Here is a 23,185-nt window from a genome sequence, read left to right as displayed (position 1 = left end):
ATCCCTATTTTAATTCTTGTGTTTTTTTTTTTAACATATTCATTCTTGTTTTTTTTATGCCTATTTTAATGTTAAAGAATATTTAATTTTTATTTTATTGTATAATTGTAGAGAAATCAATTGATTAGTTGGCACTAATATATAAAAGGGTAAATATCATGAAAACCCCTGAACTATACCCATTTTATCAAAAATACCCCGAAACTTTCGAAATGTTCTCTAAACCCTCAAACTATCAGGTTTTTATCAAATATATCCTGTATTTATTTTTCGGTTACAAAAAACGTGATGTGGCTCGCCGGATGCCATAATGTAATTTATATTATATTTTGTTTAAATGACATGAAAAAAACGACTTCGTTTCGTACCATATTCTACCGCATTTGTCCCTAATTCTAGGTTATTAGCATGAATTTCAAACACGATAGGAGTCAATTTTAAATTTCAGAGTGAATTTTTTTTTAAATAATATGGTACGAAATGACGTCGTTTTTGTCATTGCATTTTAAAAAAACTAAATATAAAATTACATTGTGGCATCCGGCGAGCCACATCACGTTTTTGGTGATCGAAAAATAAATGCGGGATATATTTGATAAAAATCTGATAGTTTGAGGGTTTAGAGAACATTTTGAAAGTTTCAGGGTATTTTTGATAAAGTGAATATACTTCAGGGGTTTTTATGATATTTACCCTATATAAAAATAAAATTAAATTTACTTTAATTTGTCAAAATATAAATATTAAAATTATTATCCACATATATTATGAGTGGTTTAAAAAAATTAATAGAGGTGCACACCAAATATAAAAATAAACTTCATTAAATAAAATAAAACTTAAAAAAGAATTACCGCCATATAATAAATGTTACAAATAAATTTTCTGCTACACATTTTAAATGTCAATAACTAATTGAAAGTTTCAAATTGTTTCACCTACACATTTTCCAAAATATGTGTGGGTAAAACATCAATTAAGATTTGCATAAATAATTAATTAAAGTCAAAATATAAATGTAGTTAAAAATATTTTCCCACGTTTCTTACATGTCAAGAATAAATAATGATAAAAATTCATTACCCACACATAGATAATTTAGAATTATGTGTGGTTAATAATTTTTATTAGTTTTCCACGTTGGCGCAACAAATTTAAAAATAAATTTTATTATACATAAATAAAACTTAAAAATAACCGTAAAATAATAAATGTCACGAAAATATTTTTGCCACACATTTTAAATGTCAATAACTAATGAATTTTTTTTGTGTGAATTACCTACACATTTTGAAATTATGTGTGGCTAAACTACCACACATTATTATGTGTGGGTAATTATGTGTAGGTAAAAACTCAATTTCTTGTAGTGCGGAATTCACACGTGAAGTGGAGTTAATTTTCAGAACATATTTATTATTCCATTGAACTAATCAACAAACACACATAGCTCAAAAGCCATTAAATCGGGCTGTAGATACAATTGGAGATACAATTTGGAGGGTTTGTGTGTATTTCTTCCACTTGTTTGAGTTCAGAGAAAGTGTAATTTAATTTTGGGGGAAATGGGATTGATTAGGCGTGGGGGAGTTGGTTTCGTAGTTTTAATTAGTGAGTTAATTGTGTGAATTAATTGCATAGATTAAATAAAAGTGTGGATTTATTAATGACATAAGTTGTAAATAAATTGAAAAGTAAAGGGTATGAATGTACAAAAAGGTAAACATGACACTTTTTTGTGGACAAAAAAAAGGGGTAAGTAGGGCACTTTTTCGTGGACAGAGGGAGTATATCTTTTTGATAGGAATCATCATTCTATTTGAAATTATCATTCATATATCTATGGAAATCACCATTGCTTCTACATGTCATGGTATTAGCCATTCCATTCTTTTTCTTTTTTTTGGAAATCATTGCATTCCATTCTTAATCCTTCTAAATTTATGTTTTGATATGTATATTTATATGAAACATGCATTATTTATTATTATTATTTACTCAAAATATAAAAAATAAAATATTATCAACTTTATATAAGCAATAGTCTAATATATGGATTGAAATTGATGCTACACATTACACAATCAAATACATAGATTGATATTAATAAAATAAACTAATTTCATTTCATTCCTAAACTTTATTTCTAACTACCCAATTATAGGAATTGAATTAAACAAAAAATCACAATTCCATTCCTTTAGTATTCCTTGTTCATACCAAACCCCTCTTAATACTAGCGCTCTCTCTCTCTCATGAAAATTTTATAACTAACGTTCAAGTTTTGATTAAGGCAAGTATTGATCGATGAGGCCAACGCAATGGAAACATCAAATTTAATAACTACTTAACATACATATATATAAGGTGTGGTTCTAGAGAGAACTACATTATTTATGAGAACGTGAGAACCATCAAATCTAGGGGTGGAGCAAAATACTGAAAAATCGGTATACCGCACTTACCGTACCAAAAAAATACCGAAATTTCGGTATACCGAAAATTTCGGTACGGTATTGTACCGTACCGAAGATTTTCGGTACGGCAACGGTATCATTTTCCTCATACCGCGGTATACCGATATATAGCGATACCGCGGTATATGCCGAAAAACCGGTATATACCGTTGTTTAGGTATATACCACCGGTATATACCGATAGTATATACCGAAAAAATCCGTATGCCGTCGGAATCAATTATATATATATATATATATCATTAGTGGTAAATTATTTTTTTGCTTTGTTGAAGATGTGGAGTTTAATTGTTAGAAAGTTATTTGTATTTGTTTAATGAAATTTCAATATGTACAAATATACGGTATATCTTAATGGTTTGGCAATTTAGGCATGAAACGATATAACAATAATTTCAGTAATACCGTAAGGTATGGTATACCGACTTTCGGTATGGTATACCGCACTATCGGTACGACAACGGTATGAAAATTCTCATACCGAAATTTTCGGTATGCCGATCTTCGGTATACCGGAAAGTATGGTACGGCAATGGTATGGAAATTCTCATACCGCAATTTACGGTATGGTATACGGTATGACGAAAAATTTTCGGTATACCGTACCGATCCATCCCTAATCAAATCTAATGCATTCATTGTAAAAATTAATGTATTCGATGTTAAAATTAATGCACTAAAAAAATAAAAAAAATTACTCCCTTCAGAATTCGAACCCAGGATCTGCATTCATCCAACAAGATGATGCATCCACCGTATATCTTGATGATCGAATGGCTGAAAATGGTTCTCCGGTCTTCTTTTATTTAGTGGTTCTTTTTTGAACCTCTCCCTATATATATATTATGAATATAGACCACAACATAAGATAATATTCGATGTACGCATGCAATAGCATACAATTTGTATTACAATTTACACAACGCAGGACGAAAACGTTAAATCCAACAAAGAAAATGAAACGAGGAAGACGACGATAAGTGGAAATATATATAGATGAAAGCACATAATGAAACAACAATACATAATCACCGAATGAATCCACAAGGAACTAATCGTGAATTAGCTAGAATCATCACATGCATTATATATCTCAAACACATGCATATGTAAATCCATCTCTTTGTCTCTCTACGGAGTTAATTAATTATCTCCAGCCTCCAAATCCAGTACACCATCTTCATCAAACTCAACACTACTAAATCTTATGTCGTATGCAGAAATTCTTGGAAACCCTGAAGAAAACCCTTTATTATAGCCGAAAAAGTCTCAAACCTCGAAAACCAAAGCAAGAGAAAATAGTAATATTGATTAACAAGAAGGCCCGCATTAAACGAAAGACCCGCTCTTATATCACTGTTCCATTGGGAAATTTAATATCTCCTCCCCTGATATTATTTATCTAAGTTTTATTTGTCTAAATTTTATTTATCACCATTTATGTCAATTTATATATCAAACACACCCTTAGGGTAAAACTAGTATATTTATAGAGTCAATGATGTTCACTTCAATTTTAAAGAAATTGATCCCTGTGAACTATCCCTAATCGATGAACGACTATCCCTGTGCACTACCGCGTACATTAATTATGTACAAAGAGATGAATAAAACGAAATTTGACGAAATTCTATTAGAAAAATCAGAATATAATACAAAGAGATGAATAAAACGAGCCTTGAAAACTGAATAAATGGTCAATTGGTTTGGGCCCAAATAATGTCAGGCCCGAATTAGAGATCAGGCCACAATGGAGTAAGCCAATTTCTTGAGGCTCATTTTTGTCCATGCCAAGAGCTACAACGCCGACACGTATATAGAACTAATTCGCATGTGATAAATATTAATTAAAGTTCATAATATAATAATATTTTTTATTTTTATAAAAAGTAAAAAATAGATAAATTAAGAGTAGTACACAGTGGTACATACAAAATAGTGGGATAAAGGATTTCATCTGAAACTAATTAAGCTCAAGTAATTCCTCATTTTATGTACAAATTCAAGATTAAAAACTTTCCTTTTGGGGATTTAATTAAGCTTAAGTAGCTCCTCGTTTTATGTACAAATTCAAGATCAAAAACTTTCCTTTATGGAATTTACACTCCTTCGTCCCACTAAACATGACGCACTTTTCATGTTGGATCGTCTCACTAAAAATGACTCATTTTTTTATAAAATACAACATTTAACTCTTAAAAAATTGTTTTATCCAATTTTACACATTTCTCTTAATTTCTGTGTCGAAAAAAAATTAGTCATGTCACATCTCGTGTTGAAATTTTAAATTGTAGAAGATCCCATCTCCTAGTAGTGTTGGACCTCGTGCTTAATTGGTGATATATATATGAGCATGTCACAACTATTTTTGCCGTGTCCAAATCCCTGAAATTCGCACGGTTTTTTATTTTTTGGACTGAAATTCATAAAAAAAAAACACAAAATGATGAGAGTCAAATAAAACTAGATTGCAGTCTTTTACTTATTAATATTATAGGTAAATATCATAAAAATCACTGAAGTATACCCGTTTTATCAAAAATATCCTAAAACTTTTAAAATGTTTTCTAAACTCTCAAACTATTAGATTTTTATCAAATATATCTCGCATCTATTTTTCGATCACCAAAAATATGATGTGGCTCGCCAGATGCCACAATAGTATTATTTAAAAAAGCCGTCCCAGGCTACTCCACACCACAACAACTCCAAATGTTTTTTCTTTCTTCCATGAAAAAAGACTGAAACCATGCGATACAAGTAGGTTACAAAAACATCAATAACACCGTCTCCCTCCTCCTTGATTTGTTATACTCCACTATCCTACATCCCAACCCAAACCAACTCACAGAGGCTGCGTTTACTTTGATGGATAAATTTATCCATATAAAATAATGGATAACAAAAATTTATGCTTTTAAATATCTCATTTCTTTTCCAACATTTAACACAAAAACATTTTTCCTTCCTTATTTTCATTTCAAGAATGGATAATATTATTTTCACTTGCATATATAAGGAAGGAAAAATGACGAACTGCTCTTTTGTGTCACTTCCCATCAACTACTTGCTCGGCCTCGGCGTCAAGGACGTGGCGGAACGAGCTCGGCGCCTCAGCTTTCTTAATCTGACATTTTCCCCTCCTCCCTCAGCTTCGGCTTCTCCACTAGTGTGGGGAACGAGCTCGGCACCGACCGCCCACAGAGGGCGAGGACGTACGGCTGCCGTGGTCGGCCTCTGCGCTGGCGTTCGCGGTGGCGGTGAGGAATGTGTGAGTGGGGCTGTTCACGCACTGACGCCGGCGGTGCTGCCGATCATCGGACAATCACTGATTCAGTTGATAATGTCAAGAATTCCTACAGCTATGTTGACGACTTTTAAATTATCTGCAAATTTTGATTCCAGGTATTTGTAGTTCATTAAATTTTTATAACTACTTAACGTTCAAATTTTGATAAGGCAAGTATACATTGATTGATGCATGGGGTCAAAATAGTGGAAATATCAAATTTAATCACTACCTAAGATAGAATTGGAATATACGACAGCAAACATAAGATAATATTTGACGTACGCATGTATTACAATATGAACCCAACAAAAAAAATGAAACGAGGAAGACGATCACCACATAAGTGGAAATATATATAAATGAACAAACAATATATAAATGATACGTATATCCATCACTCATCATCTCTTTGTCTCTCTACACCAGCCTCCAAATCCAGTATGGCATCTTCATCAGAATCAACACTAGAAAAGCTTATGTTGTATCCAGGAATCCTACACAGAATTGCTTGCAAACACTGCAGAAAACCCTTTATTATATCTGAAATTGTCTCAAAACTCGAAAACCAAACCACCAGAAAGTAGGCCCAGCAGACACGCTGTGGAAGGATGAGAGAGAAGAAGAGAGAGAAGAACACAAGAGGTCTGAAATTCTGGAATCGGAGCTGAATAACCGGAGGCGTAGAGGTGGTTAGTGGGATTTGAAGAGAGTAAAATGAGACGAAAAGGAAAATAAAGAGAGAGATGGCAAACTTGTTCCAAGTGTTCATCACACCAAAGCTGTCCCAACTCTCATCTTCCAAAGATTTAACAAGATTGATTGAAAACATAAATGCATACCTTAATTCTAACACAAACATATTTCTCCACTCTCTGTGTATTAATTAAGTTGTTTAGGGTAAGGGTAGTATTTATAGAACAATGTGAAAAAAGGAAATATTGATGTACTTCAATATATTTTGAAGGTGGCGGGCGACACCCAGAAAGGGACATATCTTCGATCTGCGAAATTTCTATGCTAATTTTTCATTGACCCATTGACAAAGATCTAATTTGTACTTGTAGTCATGTAGACTTCCTTAATGAAAAGTGGGGGGCGGAGTGGATGAGGAATTATGTCCTCCTTTTTTTTTTTTCTTCTTAACTTAATTAGATGATAGCAATAATATTATTATAAGAAACATGTTAGCTCCAAATTTTGAACAAGCCAAACACACGACTATATGCATCAATATATTCAAAACTAATATTAAATATCCAAAAAAATTGGTAAAATATGAAGTAAAATTTGTTTTTATTGCATAAAGTTGGTGTATTTACGTGCAATTATCCCTATTATTAATAATTACTTTGTAATGCTCAAGTTTTATTGAGACGAATAAATACTTATTGTAACATGATAATAAATAAAATTTGGGAACGACTATACATTCTAGATGAGTCCGGACATGACTATCGACATACTTACGTGAAATATTTTTCACTTTTAAGTCTTTTGTTAGTATAATATTTAGCTACGAGTATATACACTCTAAATAATTGCAAACATTTATGAAAGTGTTCTACGTGGAATTTCTTTATTTTTAATTAATATTTATTTATTTAAACTATTTATTATTAATGTTAGTTTTATAATGTTCGGTTTTTTAGAATAATTAATAACCAATTTACTATAAATAAATTATATTTATAAATTAAAATGGGTTCATATACTTTATCGGATATGAGATGACTACGAGTACACATACATTCTAGACGAGCATAAACATTTATCAGTATTTATTATAAATGTTTACTTCATAGTTGTGATAGATAATCAATCATTATAACCATTTATGTTTATAAATTCAAAAGTACAAGTTATTATACGAATTTGAACGGTACTGGCATCATCATTTTGATTTATCTTCTTTTTCCACCACAATCAACGATCTTAGATGATTGAATTCTATTAAATATAACATTAAATTTATTATTTTTACTTAAAAATTACGACGTAAAGTGAGTTCCCATCGAAATTCGATGGATTACACACTAATATTTGATGGAACTATTAAGTTATGTGCTTGTATGTCCAAACTGGTCAGAATGGAAAAACTGTTGGTTACAATTAAGAATACTTGGGTGACGTGGAGTTGACTTAGCATTTGATCGTTTGCTATTAATATTCTAACATTTTTTCATAACATGATCTAGTAGTAGCTTTTTTGATTTTTTTTTATAACATGATCTAGCAGTAGCTTTTTTGATAACATGATCTAGTAGTAGCTTTTTTGATGAATAGCGAATGTTACGTGATGTTAGATTTGGACTTATTTATTTATTTATTTATTTTTGACAAAAAATTAGATTTGGATCATTGAATGTTGATAGGCATTTAGGGCATGTTAGATTTGACGAAAAGTTAGATTTACGACTTTAGGAGCGTAGTTAGACTTATTGTTGTAATTAATTTATCTACTATACTAATATATATAACATGGTACTATCACAAATTACATCCGCCTCTGATTAACAAGTCCACTCCACGTTCGTGTCGTACCTCTAATTAATCTTTCACTTTTATCACTTTTATTTAATTTACACTTTCTCCTTAATTTCTGTGCCGAAAAGAAGCGAACTATATTTAGTGGGACGGTGGGACGGAGGGAGTATTCTGCGTAAAAACACAGTTTGGTGGAAAACAAAACAAAACAAGACAAAAGCTCTTTCTCATTCCATTTTGTCTTTTCTTAAATATCTGAGCTAGCCAGTGGCTTTCTCTTCCTATCTATGATTGAAATTCTGGAGTGCTCAGTGATGAATGTTTCAGCTCTATTTTACTTGCAGATTTTCTTCTTCCTCTTCATCAAAAGGTCGAAAGGAGCAGGGGATGTTCTAGCTGGTAATGACGGATTCCGAAGCACGTGGCTCGTACGGGCGGCGCTGGTCGGGCACGCCATCCTCTCCCCGTTTATCTTCGAACCATTTCACCACCCTTTTACGGGGCAGGTTCGTCACATGCACGATGCTGCTGATCATGGCATTCTGCAACCATTTTCCCAAGTACAAATATGTTATATCAAGAAAGTCGATGCAGGTATTCGAAACACTAGATCAAGACTCCAGTAATCCGTGAAATGGCGCCTTCAACATATCCAATATTCAAAGATATAACTTGCAAGACTACAGTTGAGTTAACAAAGAAGGTATGGTTCTACACTAGGATGTTCAGTCCTATCAAGTAAGGGTTAATTATAGTTTATAGCCTAAACTTTCAACAAATTTCAATGTATAGCCTCAAATTTGATTTATTTCTTGTAAGAAACCGTTTAATTATGGCCACAATCATGTTGTTCTTTGCCAAAATTACAATTGAAACGATGATCAATTGCCATGAAACCAAAGCCTAGTGACTAATGTATTATGCACTAAAGGGGATTTCCAACGATAGGTAGCCAATCGTCATTGGATCATCAATATGGTCGGAATCACGTCTGAAAGCAAAGGAGCAATTCGACCACACCAGTGCTCGGATGACAATGGTCTTGGAAATCCCTTTTAGTGTAGTATACATTAGATTATGGCTTCGTGACAATCAGTCATCAATTTAGGTGTAATTTCAACAAAGAATTATTGCTACAGTTTCGGCGTGATTGTGGCTATAATTAAACAATTTCTCAAAATTTAGACCGTACAAAAATTGAATCAAAGTAGAGGCTATAAATTATAATTAACCCATCAAGGAGTCATTGGTGCACACGTTAAACGAGGCGTTTTCGAGCAGACCAGTTGCTTTGCATCACATGGACCGGCTCTTTGACCTCAATTTCAGGCTTTGCAGTACTAGAAGTCGTTGAAATAAAACACAATATAAATTCTTTATATAATTACTTAATATGCGAAAATTTGTTTCAATTGATCACGAATTAAACACTAATTCTCTCTCTCTCTACTCAAAAATAAAATAAAATTGTGACACGTAATAATGGGTGGTGGTATACCCACACATAATTAAATATGTGTAGGTAAATTCATTATACAATTTTAAATAGTTAATGACATTTAATTATGCGTGGGTAAAAAGATTTAGTCATATTTATTTTTAAATAATTATTTTCAATTTAACTCTTTATATCTTATATGCTTACGGCAAATTAACAAAAAATATCTGCCACACTTTAATGATTATATATGTGTGGTTAATAACACATTTAATTATTAGTTAATAGTTATTAACAATGCTGATCTGAAAAATTATATATTAATCATTATTTAAAAAGAACTATTAACAATAAATTATTTATTTATCTATTGATATGTCTTTAAATTAATTAAAAAAAAAATTGGACCACAAGGCTATTACTAATTTATAGAACCGTGACTTTTAAAAAATTGTCTTCCATCAATTGAATTCCACAATTTCCACTATTAGATATTTAGATTATATCAAAAAAAAAAAAATCCAAAACACGTTCAAACCCTTCAAATAATACTCTATCAGCGAAGTAGGGGTTAAAAGTGGGGTTAGTTGGAGCTAATTTCATCCTATTTTGCCTATTTTATCGATTTATTGGAGATGGTGGGATTCTTCACATCAATCTCTTAACAATCATAGATTCATTCGTATATTTAAATGAAATATATAGAGCCGCACGACTCATTTTTCTTTTCATTATCAATTTAGTTCTGTTTAGCTATATTGATGAGTCTACGATGCGCATGCCAAATTCAGAGATTCCATCTACGAATGCGTTGTCCATATTTTTGCCCTCCAACAACAGGTTTTCATTCATAGTAACTTCTTATTTTGCAAAATTAATAGTATAATTGTATTAGTATATCTTAATTTACTACACAAAGCATATACTAATAATTTAATTATTTTTTTGTTGTGGAGGTACAATTTCGTGTTCCAAATCATGGATGCAAATGAAAATGATGAAGTGAAACCAGTTATACAATTTCTTATCGATCGATGATAGCTTCGAAGAGGCAAAAGCATCATTGGAAAAGGTTCTTAAGGAGGCAAAATCATCACTGAATAAAACTTCTCGCATTGCAAATTAGTGATGCAATAGAGTAATCAATTCGTCATGGTGCAATCAACGTTAAAGAGAAGTCTATCTTTAATAATAGAGAGATGAGCAATAAGAGATAAACAAAGTTGAAGAGAAATCTATCTTTAATGATAGAGATGAGAGGAAAGAGATAAACAAAATGATGCAAATTCTTTTACTTAAGCTATTTGAGAAAAAAAAAATAGATGATCAAGATAGTGTGTCAAGAATTATGTTTACTAGCCATTGGTATTGTTTCAAGTTTATTCAGTTGTTGATTGATATTCAAATTATATATATATAGTGTGAAGTCTTTAAATATAATGATTTAAATCTGGCCGAGTTAATACTGTGGAACTAACGAACTGCATGCTTTAGCTACACATAAGTTATAGTATTTACTTACACATATAAATAATTATCACCAATCAATTACCGAATGCCATGTCATCATCCACGTAATTTCTACATCATCATTATATTATGACAAAAATATATTTATCTATACCTAAGAGACACTTTTAGTGACATATATATGTGTCGGTAATATCCACACATAAATATATGTGTAGGTAAAAACTTTTCTCTACAAATTTATTGTGACACATGTCGACATTTGCATTATGTGTGTGAGAGTAAAATTCCTATACATAACCATACCATTAGCCACATTTACATGTGTGGGTGAAAATTCAATTTCTTGTATACTCAATTTCTTTGTTATATGATTCAGTTGATAATGTCAAGAATTCCGCGAGACATGTTGACGACTTCTAAATTATCTGCAAATTTTGATTCCAATCAGCTTTATTTTAGAGGCAGCACCCTACTGTAGCCAAAACCTTTTAGTTATAGGAAATTCTAGCCATACAAATAAAAATATGGAAATAATAGCATTTCTGACTAAAATACTCTTTTAGTGTGTAACAGTGTAAAATACACTATTACATGTGTGCAATAGAGTATTTTACACTGTTACACACTTTTTCGCAATCACACACTTTTACGTACGTTACTACACACTTTTTCAAAAATCGTGTAATAGTGTGTAACAGTGTAAAATACATTATTACACGATTTTTGAAAAAGTGTGTAACAATATTAAGGGTATAATTGTACATTTACATTAAAAAATGTTAGTTTTTTCATATTTTTATTTGAGTCGACATTTTTTCCTTTTCTTATCTAAGAAGGGCTAATTGAGCCCATTAACTCTTTATTTTATTTGTAGTCCATTAAATTTTTATAACTGCTTAACATTCAAATTTTGATAAGGCAAGTATTGATTGATGCATGAGGCCAAAATAGTGGAAATATCAAATTTAATAACTACCTAAGATAAACTGGAATATATGACATCAAACAAGAGCAACATTTTTTTTTTTTTTTTGATTTGGGAGAGTTGGGGAGGGGGAGCAGTGGGGTTTGAACCCGGGATTTCACTGTTCACACACAGGAGGTCGCACCGCTTGGTGTCCCTTGGGGACAAACAAATAAGAGCAACATAAGATAATATTTGATGTACGCATATTACAATATGAAGCCAACAAAGAAAATGAAACGAGGAAGACGATCACCACATAAGTGGAAATACATACATATATGAAATTAAGCACATGACAAACAATATATATATATAATCATCACCAAATCCAGAAGGAATCGTGATTAGTATCATCACATTATCTCAAAACATATGATATGTGTATCCATCACTCATCTCTTTGTCTCTCTAGGGAGTTAATTAGCTCTCCAGCCTCCAAATCGAGTATGGCAACTTCATCAAAATCAACACTAGTAAAGCTGATGTTGTATCCGGGAATCCTACACAGAAATTCTTGCAAACACTGAACAAAACCCTTTATTATACCTGAAAATGTCTCAAAACTCGAAAACCAAATCACGAGAAAATAGGCCCAGCAGACACGCTGTGGAAGGATGAGAGAGAAGAAGAGAGAGAAGAACACAAGAGGACTGAAATTATGGAATCGGAGCAGAATAAGAGGAGGCGCAGAGGTGATTTGAAGCGAGTAAAATGAGAGGAGAAAGAAAATAAAGAGAAAGATGGCAAACTTGTTGAGAGTGTTCATCACACCAAAGCTGTCCCAACTCTCATCATCGTCCAAAGATTTAACAAGATTGATTAGAAACATGAACGCATACCTTAATTCAATCGAAAACATATTCCTCCACTCCACACTAGCTCTGTGTATTAATTAAGATGTTTAGGATAGTATTTATAGATCAATGTGAAAAAGGAAATGATATCCACTTTCAATATACCGACACCCCCAGAAAGGGACATATCTTCGATCTGAGAAATTTCCTTCATCATGTGCTAATTTCTATCGACAAATCTTTGTTGAAACTATATGAAGTCAATTTGTTTTTATTGCACAAAGTTGGTGTTAGATGCAATTATCCCTATTATTAATAATTACTTAATGTTCAAATTTTATTGAGACAAATAAATAATTATTGTAACATTTAATAGGTTCGGATAATAAAATTTGGGACGACTACGGGTATACATTCTAGATGAGTCCGAACATCTATCGACATATATACTTACGTGAAATATTTTTCACTTTTAAGTCATTTGTTATATAGTATAATATTTAGCTATGAGTATATACACTCTAAATAATTGCAAACATTTATGAAAGTGTTCTACGTGGAATTTCTTTATTTTTAATATTTTTTATTTAAACTATTTATTATTAATATTAGTTTTATAATGTTTGATTTTTTTAGAAGAATAACCAATTTACTATAAATAAATTATATTTATAAATTAAAATGGGTTCATATAATTTATCGAATATGGGACGACTACGAGTACATACATTCTAGACGAGTACAAACATTTATCAACATGCCTATGTGAAATTTTCTCTATTTAATATTTTGTTTTCTTATTATTTATTATAAATGTTTACTTCATAGTTGTGATAGATAATCAATTATTATAACCATTTATGTTTATAAATTTAAAAGTGTTCGAGTAATTAACGAGTATTATTATACGAATTTGAACAGTACTAGCATCATTATTTCGATTTATCTTCTTTTTTCACCACAATCAACGATTTTAGTTGATTGAATTCTAGTATTAAATATAACATTAAATTTATTGATTTTACTTAAAAATTAAAATGTAAAGTAATTTTTTATCGAAATTCGACGAGTTACACACTATTTGTTGAAACTGTTAAGTTCTGCTTGTATGTCCAAACTGGTCAGAATGGGAAAACTGCCTTGGTTGCAATTAAGAATACTTGGGTGACGTGGAGTTCACTTAGCATTTGATCGTTCGCTATTAATAATCCAACATTTTTTCATAGCATTTGATCGTTCGCTATTATTTTTTTGTTTTTTGACTAAACGTTAGATTTGGATGTTGATAGGCATTTAGGGCATGTTAGATTTGACGAAAAGTTAGATTTAAGATTTAGCCGTGTCGCTAAACTTATTGTTGTAATTAATTTATCTACTATACTAATATATAAAACATGGTACTATCACCAATTACATCAGCCTCTGATTAACAAGTCCACTCCACGTTCGTATCGTGACCTCTCTAATTAATCTTTCTACCATTGAATTCAAATACGTATGCAGCTTTTACCTTCTTTCACTAGACCGAAATATATCACTTTAGGAGCCGTTTGATTTGAGTAATAAAACATAATTGATAAATTAATTTATTTTAATCAAATATTTGGTTTGCACGATTGAGTCTGTGATTGATAACTCGGCCCGTATCTAATTACTCGAATGAGTGATTGTTTATCACAAAGTTGGGTGAATTATTTAATCACCCCTCCAATCCTATTACTTTTATCAATCAAGTGTTTGATTTGGATGATTGAGCTCATGAATGATAACTCGACCCGCATCTAATCAAACAAATAAGTGATTGTCTATCACTCCAAAGTTGGGTGGATTATTTAATCACCCCAAATTCAAGTTCTAGACTAAATTGGCCTTGGCAAAAAAAAAAAGTTCTAGACTAAATTCCATTAGATAATTGGGTAAATATCATGAAAACCCCCGAACTATACCCATTTTATCAAAAATACCCTGAAACTTTCGAAATGTTCTCTAAACCCTCAAACTATCAGGTTTTAATCAAATATATCCCTCATCTATTTTTCGGTTATCAGAAACGTGATGTGGCTTGCCGGATGCCACAATGTAATTTATATTCTATTTTTTAAAAAATGACATGAAAAAAACGACTTCGTTTCGTACCATATTTTATCGTGTTTATCCCTAATTCTAGGTTATTAGCGTGAATTTCAAACACGCGCGATAGGAGTGAATTTTAAATTTCAGAGTTGATTTTTTTTAAATGATATGGTACGAAACGACGTCATTTTTGCCATTGCATTTTATAAAAAATAGAATATAAATTACATTGTGGCATCCGACAAGCCACATCACGTTTTTTGTGATCGAAAAATAGATGAGGGATGTATTTGATAAAAACCTGATAGTTTGAGGGTTTAGAGAACATTTTGAAAATTTCAGGGTATTTTTCATTAAAGCTGGTATACTTTAGGGATTTTCATGATATTTACCCTAAATAATTTGATAAAACCAGAATATAATACAAAGAGATGAATAAAACGAGCCTCGAAAACTGAATAAATATGGCAAATTGGTTTGGGCCCAAATAATGTCAGGCCCGAATGGAGTAAGCCAATTTCTTGAGTCTCATTTTTACTGATTTAATTAGGCCCGTATGACTACTATTATTGGTAATTTGGTATCTTGCTGATTATTTGGAAGCTTGCAACGCCGACACGAATATAGAATTAATCAAGCTTAAGTAATTCCTCATTTTATGTACAAATTCAAGATCAAAACTTTACTTTTTGAAATTTGTATTACTTTGTCCATCCCATTAAATATAACTCATTTTCTATTTTAAATAATCTCACTAAAGATCAAAACTTTACTTTTTGAAATTTGTATTACTTTGTCCATCCCATTAAATATAACTCATTTTCTATTTTAAATAATCTCACTAAAGATGACTCATTTTCATAAAATAACAATATTTAACACTTGAAAAGTTGTGATTCCTACCATATTTATCCAATTTACACCTTAATCTTCATGTCGAAAACAAGTGAGTCGTGTTTAGCGGAACGGATGGAGTATTCTGCGCAAAAACACAGTTCGAAAAACAAAACAAAACAAAACAAAAGCTCTTTCTCATTCCATTTGGTCCTTTTCTTAAATATCTGAGCTAGCCAGTGGCTTTCTCTTCCTATCTATGATTGAAATTTTGTTGTGCTCAATGATGAATGTTTCAGCTCTATTTTACTTCCAGGTTTTCGTCTTCCTCTTCATCAAAAGGTGGAAAGGAGCAGGGGATGTTCTAGCTGGTAATGACGGATTCCGAAGCACGTGGCTCGTACGGGCGGCGCTGTTCGGGCACGCCATCCTCTCCCCGTTTATCTTCGAACCATTTCACCACCCTTTTACGGGGCAGGTTCGTCACATGCACGATACTGCTGATCATGGCATTCTGTAATCATTTCCAAGGCAAAATACCCAAGTTTAAATATGTCAGATCAAGAAAGTTGATGAAGGTATTTGAAACACTAGATCAAGACTACAGTAATCCGCGAATGGCGCCTTCGATATCTTCGATTCAAAGATATCACTTGCAAGATTACAGTTGAGTTAACATAGAAGGTATAGTTCTACACTAGGATGTTCAGTCTTATCAAGTAATGGTTAATTATAGTTTATAGCCTAAACATTTAAATTTTCAATGTATAGCCTCAACTTTGATTTATTTTTTGTAAGAAACTATATAATTATGGCCACAATCACGCCGAAACTGTGGCAGTAGTTGTTCTTTGCCAAAATTACATCTAAAACGATGATCAATTGTCATGACCAAAGCCTAGTGACTAATGTATTCTGCACTAAAGGGGATTTTCAACGGTGGGTAGCCAATCGTCATTGGACTATCAGTGTGGTCGGAATCACGTCAGAAAGTTAGTGCAAAGGCGCGATTCCAACCACACCAGTGCTCGGATGACAATGGGCTACCTACCCTTGGAAATCCCCTTCAATGTAATATACATTAGACTCTGGTTTGGTTGCAATCAGTCTTCATTTTAGGTGTAATTTCGGCAAAGAATAACTATTGCCACAGTTTCGGCGCGATTGTGGCTATAATTAAATAATTTCTCAAAGTCCACGACATACAAAAATTGAATCGAAGTTGAGGCTATAAACTATAAATATAATTAACCCATCAAGTAGTCATTGGTGCACACGTCTCTCCTCAATTGCACTTACAAGCATTTCGATACCAACTAAATTTCAGTTAAAAAATCAATTCAATAGATCTTATTTTCCCCTTTAGTTCTTCTAAAGCTTCTCATAGCTAGAGCTAACCCGAGCTATAGACCATGAATCCTCCTTGAAAATGTTATCATGCATGACTTATTCAGTTTTTGGCTACGATAAGATTGCCTTACTATGTGAGAATGAAGTTACTCACAGTTGGGCGCTTTGATCGTCTGTAGACTTCTTCAAGGGTTTCGATTTGTACTTTCTTCAGCCTTTTTCGAGCAGACCAGTTGCTTTGCATCACATGGACCGGCTCTTTGACCTCAACTTCAGGCTTCGCAGCCTCCATAGCCGTCTCCAAAGGAGCAGCTTCTTCGAGTTTCCTCACAGGATCTAAGACTGTTTTCGCAGGTTTATCGGGCAGTGTAGCACTCAACATGACAAGATTAGGAGGAGGGTCGCGAAGTAATTTGAGGACAACGGCTCTATCCAGGCATAAGTCAGCAGCAAGATTTTTGATCTGCAAGAAAATAGCAGAGATAACTCATGAAACAGGAAAAGAGTAAGTTTTAACAACCATATTTGAAAACCAAGAGAAAGCCATTTCTCTAAACCTTAAACAGAAAGAGCTTTCTCATCTCAACACCAAAGATCAAATCATCTTTCACATTTTTTTTTCCTTTTCATGGTTCCATATCCAGAAAAGCCAAGTACAAAATCAGAAAGAAGCTTATATAAAGGGCTAAATCGCGATTCTTGAGGGCATTGACACAGTATTAGCAAGAGTAAAACTCACACTAGTCTTGCGGCGACCATCTTTCAATGCATACGCCAGCCTCCTGAGTTGCCAATTCTTAAGCTTCACAGGCATTTCCTCTTCTTCATCGTCATCATCATCGACTTCATCTCCATCCACATTGTTAGTAACATCAATATCTTCGCCTTCATCTTCTTCTTCCTCTTCCTCATCATCTTCATTTTCATCATCATCTTCGTCTTCGTTCACAACACCTCCAAGGGCAGCAGAGCCCAATGCCACTAAAAAGTCATCATCCTCCAAAGCCTCAGCTAGCTCCTTTTCAAGTTTCGCGAGATCTTCCTCACTTACATCATCATCATCATCTTCACCATCCAACCCATCTTTTTTCAGATCTTCTTCAAGTTGACGAAAGAGCGCCTCGAAGGCATCTTCATCCATATCTTCATCTTCTCCAACTTCTTTCTTAGCAATTTTTTTCTAAATAAAATGGAAATAAAGCACAAATCTTTGATGGCAGTTCCAAAACATTGTTCCATCACACAGATAAATAAATGATGACAAAAACCTTCCCCCCCCCCCCCATTTTTGCCACAACACACACACACACACACAATTCAACCTAAACTAGTACAATTACACCAACAACAAATCAGCACATAAATGCTTGAGCAAAAATGCATCTTTTAAAGCACAGAAGCAACAAATGTTCCTCCTAGATATTCCCAGCTCATAAACTAACAATTACAAACCAATACTACTTCAGCCCCACAAAAATGAATTAGCCCATTTATCCTTTTATTCTCAACTAAATTTCTATCGTCAAAATCCCAGAATTGCAAAAAAGAGAAAATTAAGTAAAAAATATGGGATACCTTGTTGCTTTTCTTGGGAGTTAGGGAAGGGTTGCCGCCGTCCCGACGGCGGCTGGAGCAGCTGAGACCGGCGGAGCGCGAAGGCAGCTGCCGCGGCCGGAAAGAAGTGGTGAGAGTTGTGGGAAAGAGGGGCTTTCTGCAGCTCTGAAGCGTTATGGATATTCGAAGAGAAGGTGAAGTTGACGCCATAATTTTTAGTTTTCTTCCTCTTTTAGGTTTCTTTCTCGCCTAAATAGCTCTCCACTGCAAAACTTCAAACACGCTTTATGTTCAAAAGGGTACAAAATTCCCTTAAAAAAAAGGGTACAAAAGTATAATAAAAAAATACTGATAACATAAGATAATGATTCATTAATTAATTTTAAAAATATATGTGATAATTAAAAAAAATACTGTGGCACGAATGAGATTTAGCTAAAGTGACAAACTTCAAATACCAAAAACTTTCTTTTACGGGAACTCTTGGATTCAAATGTTTAATTCAATTTTATTTGGGTGTGATGTACTTCCCTCCGTCCCAAACGAAATGTCCTGTTCTCCTTTTTGGGCTGTCCCAAACGAAATGTCTTATTTCCTTTTTTGGCAATACACTATCTCTCTATACTTAATATTTAAATAATTTTCATCAACCCACTTTATCTACTTTATACACATTTCTGAATCTCCGTGCCGAAAAGAAATAGGACATTTCGTTTGGGACGGACGGAGTAATATTTTTTCACTTTTATATAGTGTAATTCATAAAAACGTACTCCTTTCGTCCACCAATTAAAGGCCTATATGAAAAAACATGGGTTTTAAGAAAAAATTGTATTTTTATTAGTTGAATTGAGAAAGGGTCCCACTTTTTAAGAAAAATTGTATTTTTATTAGTTGAGTGGTGAAAGGGTCCCACTTTTTTGTAAAGAATTTTTGATTTTTTTGATTAAATAATGAATAAAAACTTACCAAAAATAGGTAGGCCTTGTTTTTGTGGACGGACCAAAAATGCAAGTAGGTCTTGAATTGGTGAACGGATGGAGTATTATTTTATTAGTAGATCAAAATCTGCCATATTTGAATGTCATTATGAGGACAACATGCAATGTTTATACCTTGTCATATTATAAATGTCTCACTTTTTATAATGAAATATTTCATTACAAATGTCATATTCTTTTTCGGCAATATATTATCTCTTTGTACTTAATATTATCTCTTTGTACTTAATATTTGAACAATTTTCACAAATCCATTTTATTTATCAATTACACATTTCTTAAAAGTAATGAGATATTTATAATTGGACAGAAAAATTAAGATACTACATCAAATTGCCTATAAAATCAAAAACACATCCAATAAGTTGAGATATAAAATAAAATTGAAAGCTAAAACACTTACAAGAAAAAAAGTTAGATGTTCTCTCATCTCCTACTTCAGTTCTAGCGGAAGAATGAGAATCGAAAAGGTATTTTTATTCTTTTCACTTTCTTAGGTTTAAATCAACGAAACCTAAATATATTTCATTTACTGATAATTTAAAATTTGTAAGCACCACCGTTTCTGCTTCACTCGATTTGACGAGGAAAAAAACAAAACAAAACGAAATGCATCACTTGGAAAGAAATCGCGTTCATGATTGAGCACGACTCCAGTTAAGACGAGCTGAATTGAATAGCACAGCATTTAAGAACTCGAAACATTCTCTTTTTCTTCAAGATTTTGACTTTCCAATTTCGGACAGAGTCCTAATCGAAGAAGCTCCATCACGCGATCTACTATGGCGAATGCATCTGCGCCTGCGGCGAAGGGGAAGTGGAGCAACCTCCCCAAATATGCTTCTTTCACATATTTCGTTCTCATCATTTTTCAGGTGCCCCTTTTCAGGTACTGTTTTAGCAGCAAAAAAATTCAATCTATCGCTTTTCATTTTTTTTTCGAGGATTTGCATGTTTAAGCATCTGGGCTGTTCTCTTTTTGTGCTGGGATTTCAGAAATTAGCTCAATTTACTTCAGCTTTGGAGTAGGAATTTTATTTTATTTTTAGATTTTGATTCATCCTACTGGAAGTAAATGATTGGTTTTTAACTTTTTAGTTTTGTTTCAAGATCTAGGCAATCATAACTTTTTCGGGATGAAGATTTTGAGATGGCTGTTTGCTACTGTGATAAAATTTTGTGGAATTGTGTCCTTTTCTGGTTTATTCGTTCATAACTAAGATCTAGCTTTGTTACTTGTTTAGGAAGCGTTTACTTTTGAGGATTAGCCTAAATAGATAAAAGTAGTATAGGTTAAATCATCATTTACTACGATGGATTGGAACTTTGGGATATCCTGAGGCTCTTGATATTTCTATCATCTGAGCTAATTTCGCCATCGAAAGGGTAGGATTGGAGAAATCCTAGTAATCTCATCAATCATAAAAAGTAAATGTCCATAATATTTAGTTTGGATCCTCATAGATCATAGATGTTAGATTTTGACTATGTTGTGCTAATAGTACAGTTTGATAATCAAGCTGTATATCCATAAGAAATGGTTATCATTAAGTTTATGCTTTTTTGTGCCTGATTTTCCCATCTCGGTGGCCAATCAGGCGGCCCCGTGTGCTAGCATGACAAATGAAGTGATACGCGGTAAATGTAGTTATGGTTGAAGTTAGTTGTAATTGGTGAACATACTCTACTTCCGATTTGGAGTTTCAAGGCTATAAAATGTATCGACTTGTTGCTAGCTGAATTTTGTTCGTGATTGGGTATTTTTAAAGCAGCACTTGGGGGGGACGCTCGCTGTCTATATGACAGTAAAAATGAATCTCACTAGCGTGAACTGATGTTTGACGTTTTTTCTTAACATTTGGTCCGTCCTCGTTTTGTGCTGTAATTTCATGAACAAGCTGAATCCGAGCTTTGATTCTGAAGTTGGAATTGTTTCATCTTAACTGGAAAAAAGTGTTTGGTTTTTCATTTGTAGATCTAGGAAATCATAATCTTTGACCTGCTTGTCCGTTGGATAACTAAGATTTGACTTAGTATTATTCGACCAGGAGATTATATAGATACGGGAGCTGGTAGAAGTTAGGTTTCAGCAGTTTCTCGCAAGTATACTAGTCTACAACTTGTTTGTTAGTTGTAGTGAATGAATAAGGTCTACTTTTTGAATTTGGAATGGAAACTCTATAACAAACTTGTTTTTTTTTTCTTCTTTGCTATAACTTTATCCATGATTAGCCATAGCATAAAACCGATGTTTTGCATTCTTGAACCACATTTTAAAGAAAGAAGTTATGATAAATATGAGCACATAAGTTTGAGAAGTGGCTGTTTCTGTTTGGTTTTGATAACAATACAACTAGAAAAACTAAGAAAACCTATTTTTATCTTTCATCAGGATCCAATGTCGATCGGGCATGTGCACGACACCTATTCACGTGACAGCCTCACAGCTGATTTCGAGTGAGATTTTCCCACTTCCAGTGGTGAAGACTCTTCTCTACCCCGGAGCTATTGTGAACGGCCTCGCTACCAACATGAGTTTCCCGAGTTGGAATAATCTGTTAAGCATCTATAACTTGACCAACATTAAGGAGGCTTCTCCCGAAGTTGACCTACAACGATTAGAGGTATGTGCTGTGCTCTTTTTGCTTACATTTTGATTCCTCACTAGCTTATATATCACACTCTTTAAGTACCCTCGACTCTCCTTTTTCCTATATACTAGGTTCTTGCCGGAAGTTACTTTTGCGTCGCTGGTTCCCTCGTTGGTCTCCTAAAACAGGGGAGGATGAACATGTTCGGAACTCTACTCGTCATCTGGGGTCTTCTCAAGGAAGGCATTCTTGGAAAGCCAGCAAATACAGACCCTCAAAAGGCCGTATTCGTGTACCCGACAATGATGATAGCCGTGCTCTGCGCTTTCTTATCAGTGAAGTACAACCTAAAGAAGATAGCCCAAAAAAACACCGCGACTCAACCTGCAGCGAAGCCTCTAAAGAGCTCTTCAAAAGCTAAGCTAAAATGATCTTGAGCCAAAATAGGATGTTCCTCACACTTTCTTGATTCTCATCTATGGTGCCTCAATGACTCATTTTCGTTGTGTATGACCTTGATTTTCTTGCCCCATTTCCTCTTTTCCTCTTTTTGGTGTTTGAAAGTCTCCTTTAAAATGTGCAGTGAGTGTATTTTTAGTACTCATTTAATTTCAAACGCCAATTCAAGAATTTCAAGGTATTTGGTACTTAACCCTAGTTATATATATTGAGGGACAAGGTTCAAATCAGAATCCTTATTTAAATTGAGAAAATGACAATCATTTGCAATCATTCAATTGTCAAAATTTATGGCGAATGCATCGTTGTGATAGATAAACACAACGTTCAGTTTGAATTCTATGAGGGGTAAAAATTCGTACTTTGTTTAAATGTAGTTAATTTAATGACGAATGCAA

At 33.2% G+C, this 23,185-nt stretch overlaps 2 protein-coding genes across 4 annotated transcripts; one reads left to right on the top strand and one right to left on the bottom strand.

Annotated features, from left to right (window-relative positions):
- Nucleotides 1-8,464: 8,464 nt before the first annotated feature.
- LOC130995235 (protein OVEREXPRESSOR OF CATIONIC PEROXIDASE 3) lies at nt 8,465-19,042 on the bottom strand. 2 transcript variants are annotated; one of them, XM_057920439.1, is made up of 4 exons: nt 18,758-19,042; nt 17,922-18,362; nt 17,337-17,645; nt 8,465-8,795 (listed from the first exon to the last, which is right to left on the bottom strand). In XM_057920439.1, exons 1-4 carry the CDS (start codon nt 18,944-18,946, stop codon nt 8,646-8,648), a joined length of 1,089 nt encoding a protein of 362 aa, XP_057776422.1. In that variant the 5' UTR covers nt 18,947-19,042; the 3' UTR covers nt 8,465-8,645. The 2 variants fall into 2 exon arrangements, with proteins under 2 accessions (XP_057776422.1, XP_057776421.1); XM_057920438.1 differs by lacking the exon at nt 8,465-8,795 and adding an exon at nt 16,010-16,346.
- A 1,031-nt stretch (nt 19,043-20,073) lies between these two features.
- On the top strand, nt 20,074-22,958 carry LOC130995234 (uncharacterized). Of its 2 annotated transcripts, none has more exons than XM_057920435.1 (4): nt 20,074-20,207; nt 20,484-20,626; nt 22,130-22,361; nt 22,460-22,958. In XM_057920435.1, exons 1-4 carry the CDS (start codon nt 20,193-20,195, stop codon nt 22,757-22,759), a joined length of 690 nt encoding a protein of 229 aa, XP_057776418.1. In that variant the 5' UTR covers nt 20,074-20,192; the 3' UTR covers nt 22,760-22,958. The 2 variants fall into 2 exon arrangements, with proteins under 2 accessions (XP_057776418.1, XP_057776419.1); XM_057920436.1 differs by lacking the exon at nt 20,074-20,207 and adding an exon at nt 20,275-20,393.
- The last annotated feature ends 227 nt before the right edge of the window (nt 22,959-23,185 follow it).

Source organism: Salvia miltiorrhiza, chromosome 7 (genome assembly GCF_028751815.1).
Source record: "Salvia miltiorrhiza cultivar Shanhuang (shh) chromosome 7, IMPLAD_Smil_shh, whole genome shotgun sequence".
NCBI lineage: Eukaryota > Viridiplantae > Streptophyta > Magnoliopsida > Lamiales > Lamiaceae > Salvia > Salvia miltiorrhiza.
This window is presented reverse-complemented; position numbering and strand designations above follow the sequence as displayed.

Bases quoted from the DNA above. Each gene is read 5' to 3' on its own strand.
- LOC130995235 (XM_057920439.1), bottom strand. From the start codon at position 18,946: ATGGCGTCAACTTCACCTTCTCTTCGAATATCCATAACGCTTCAGAGC. The intron at 18,363-18,757 runs GTATCCCATATT...CATTTTATTTAG, and splicing joins CTCCCAAGAAAAGCAACAAG to AAAAAAATTGCTAAGAAAGA. The intron at 8,796-17,336 runs GTGAGTAACTTC...AAATGGTTGCAG, and splicing joins GACGATCAAAGCGCCCAACT to AATGCCATGATCAGCAGCAT.
- LOC130995234 (XM_057920435.1), top strand. The intron at 20,627-22,129 runs GTACTGTTTTAG...ATCTTTCATCAG, and splicing joins TTTCAGGTGCCCCTTTTCAG to GATCCAATGTCGATCGGGCA. The intron at 22,362-22,459 runs GTATGTGCTGTG...CCTATATACTAG, and splicing joins TTGACCTACAACGATTAGAG to GTTCTTGCCGGAAGTTACTT.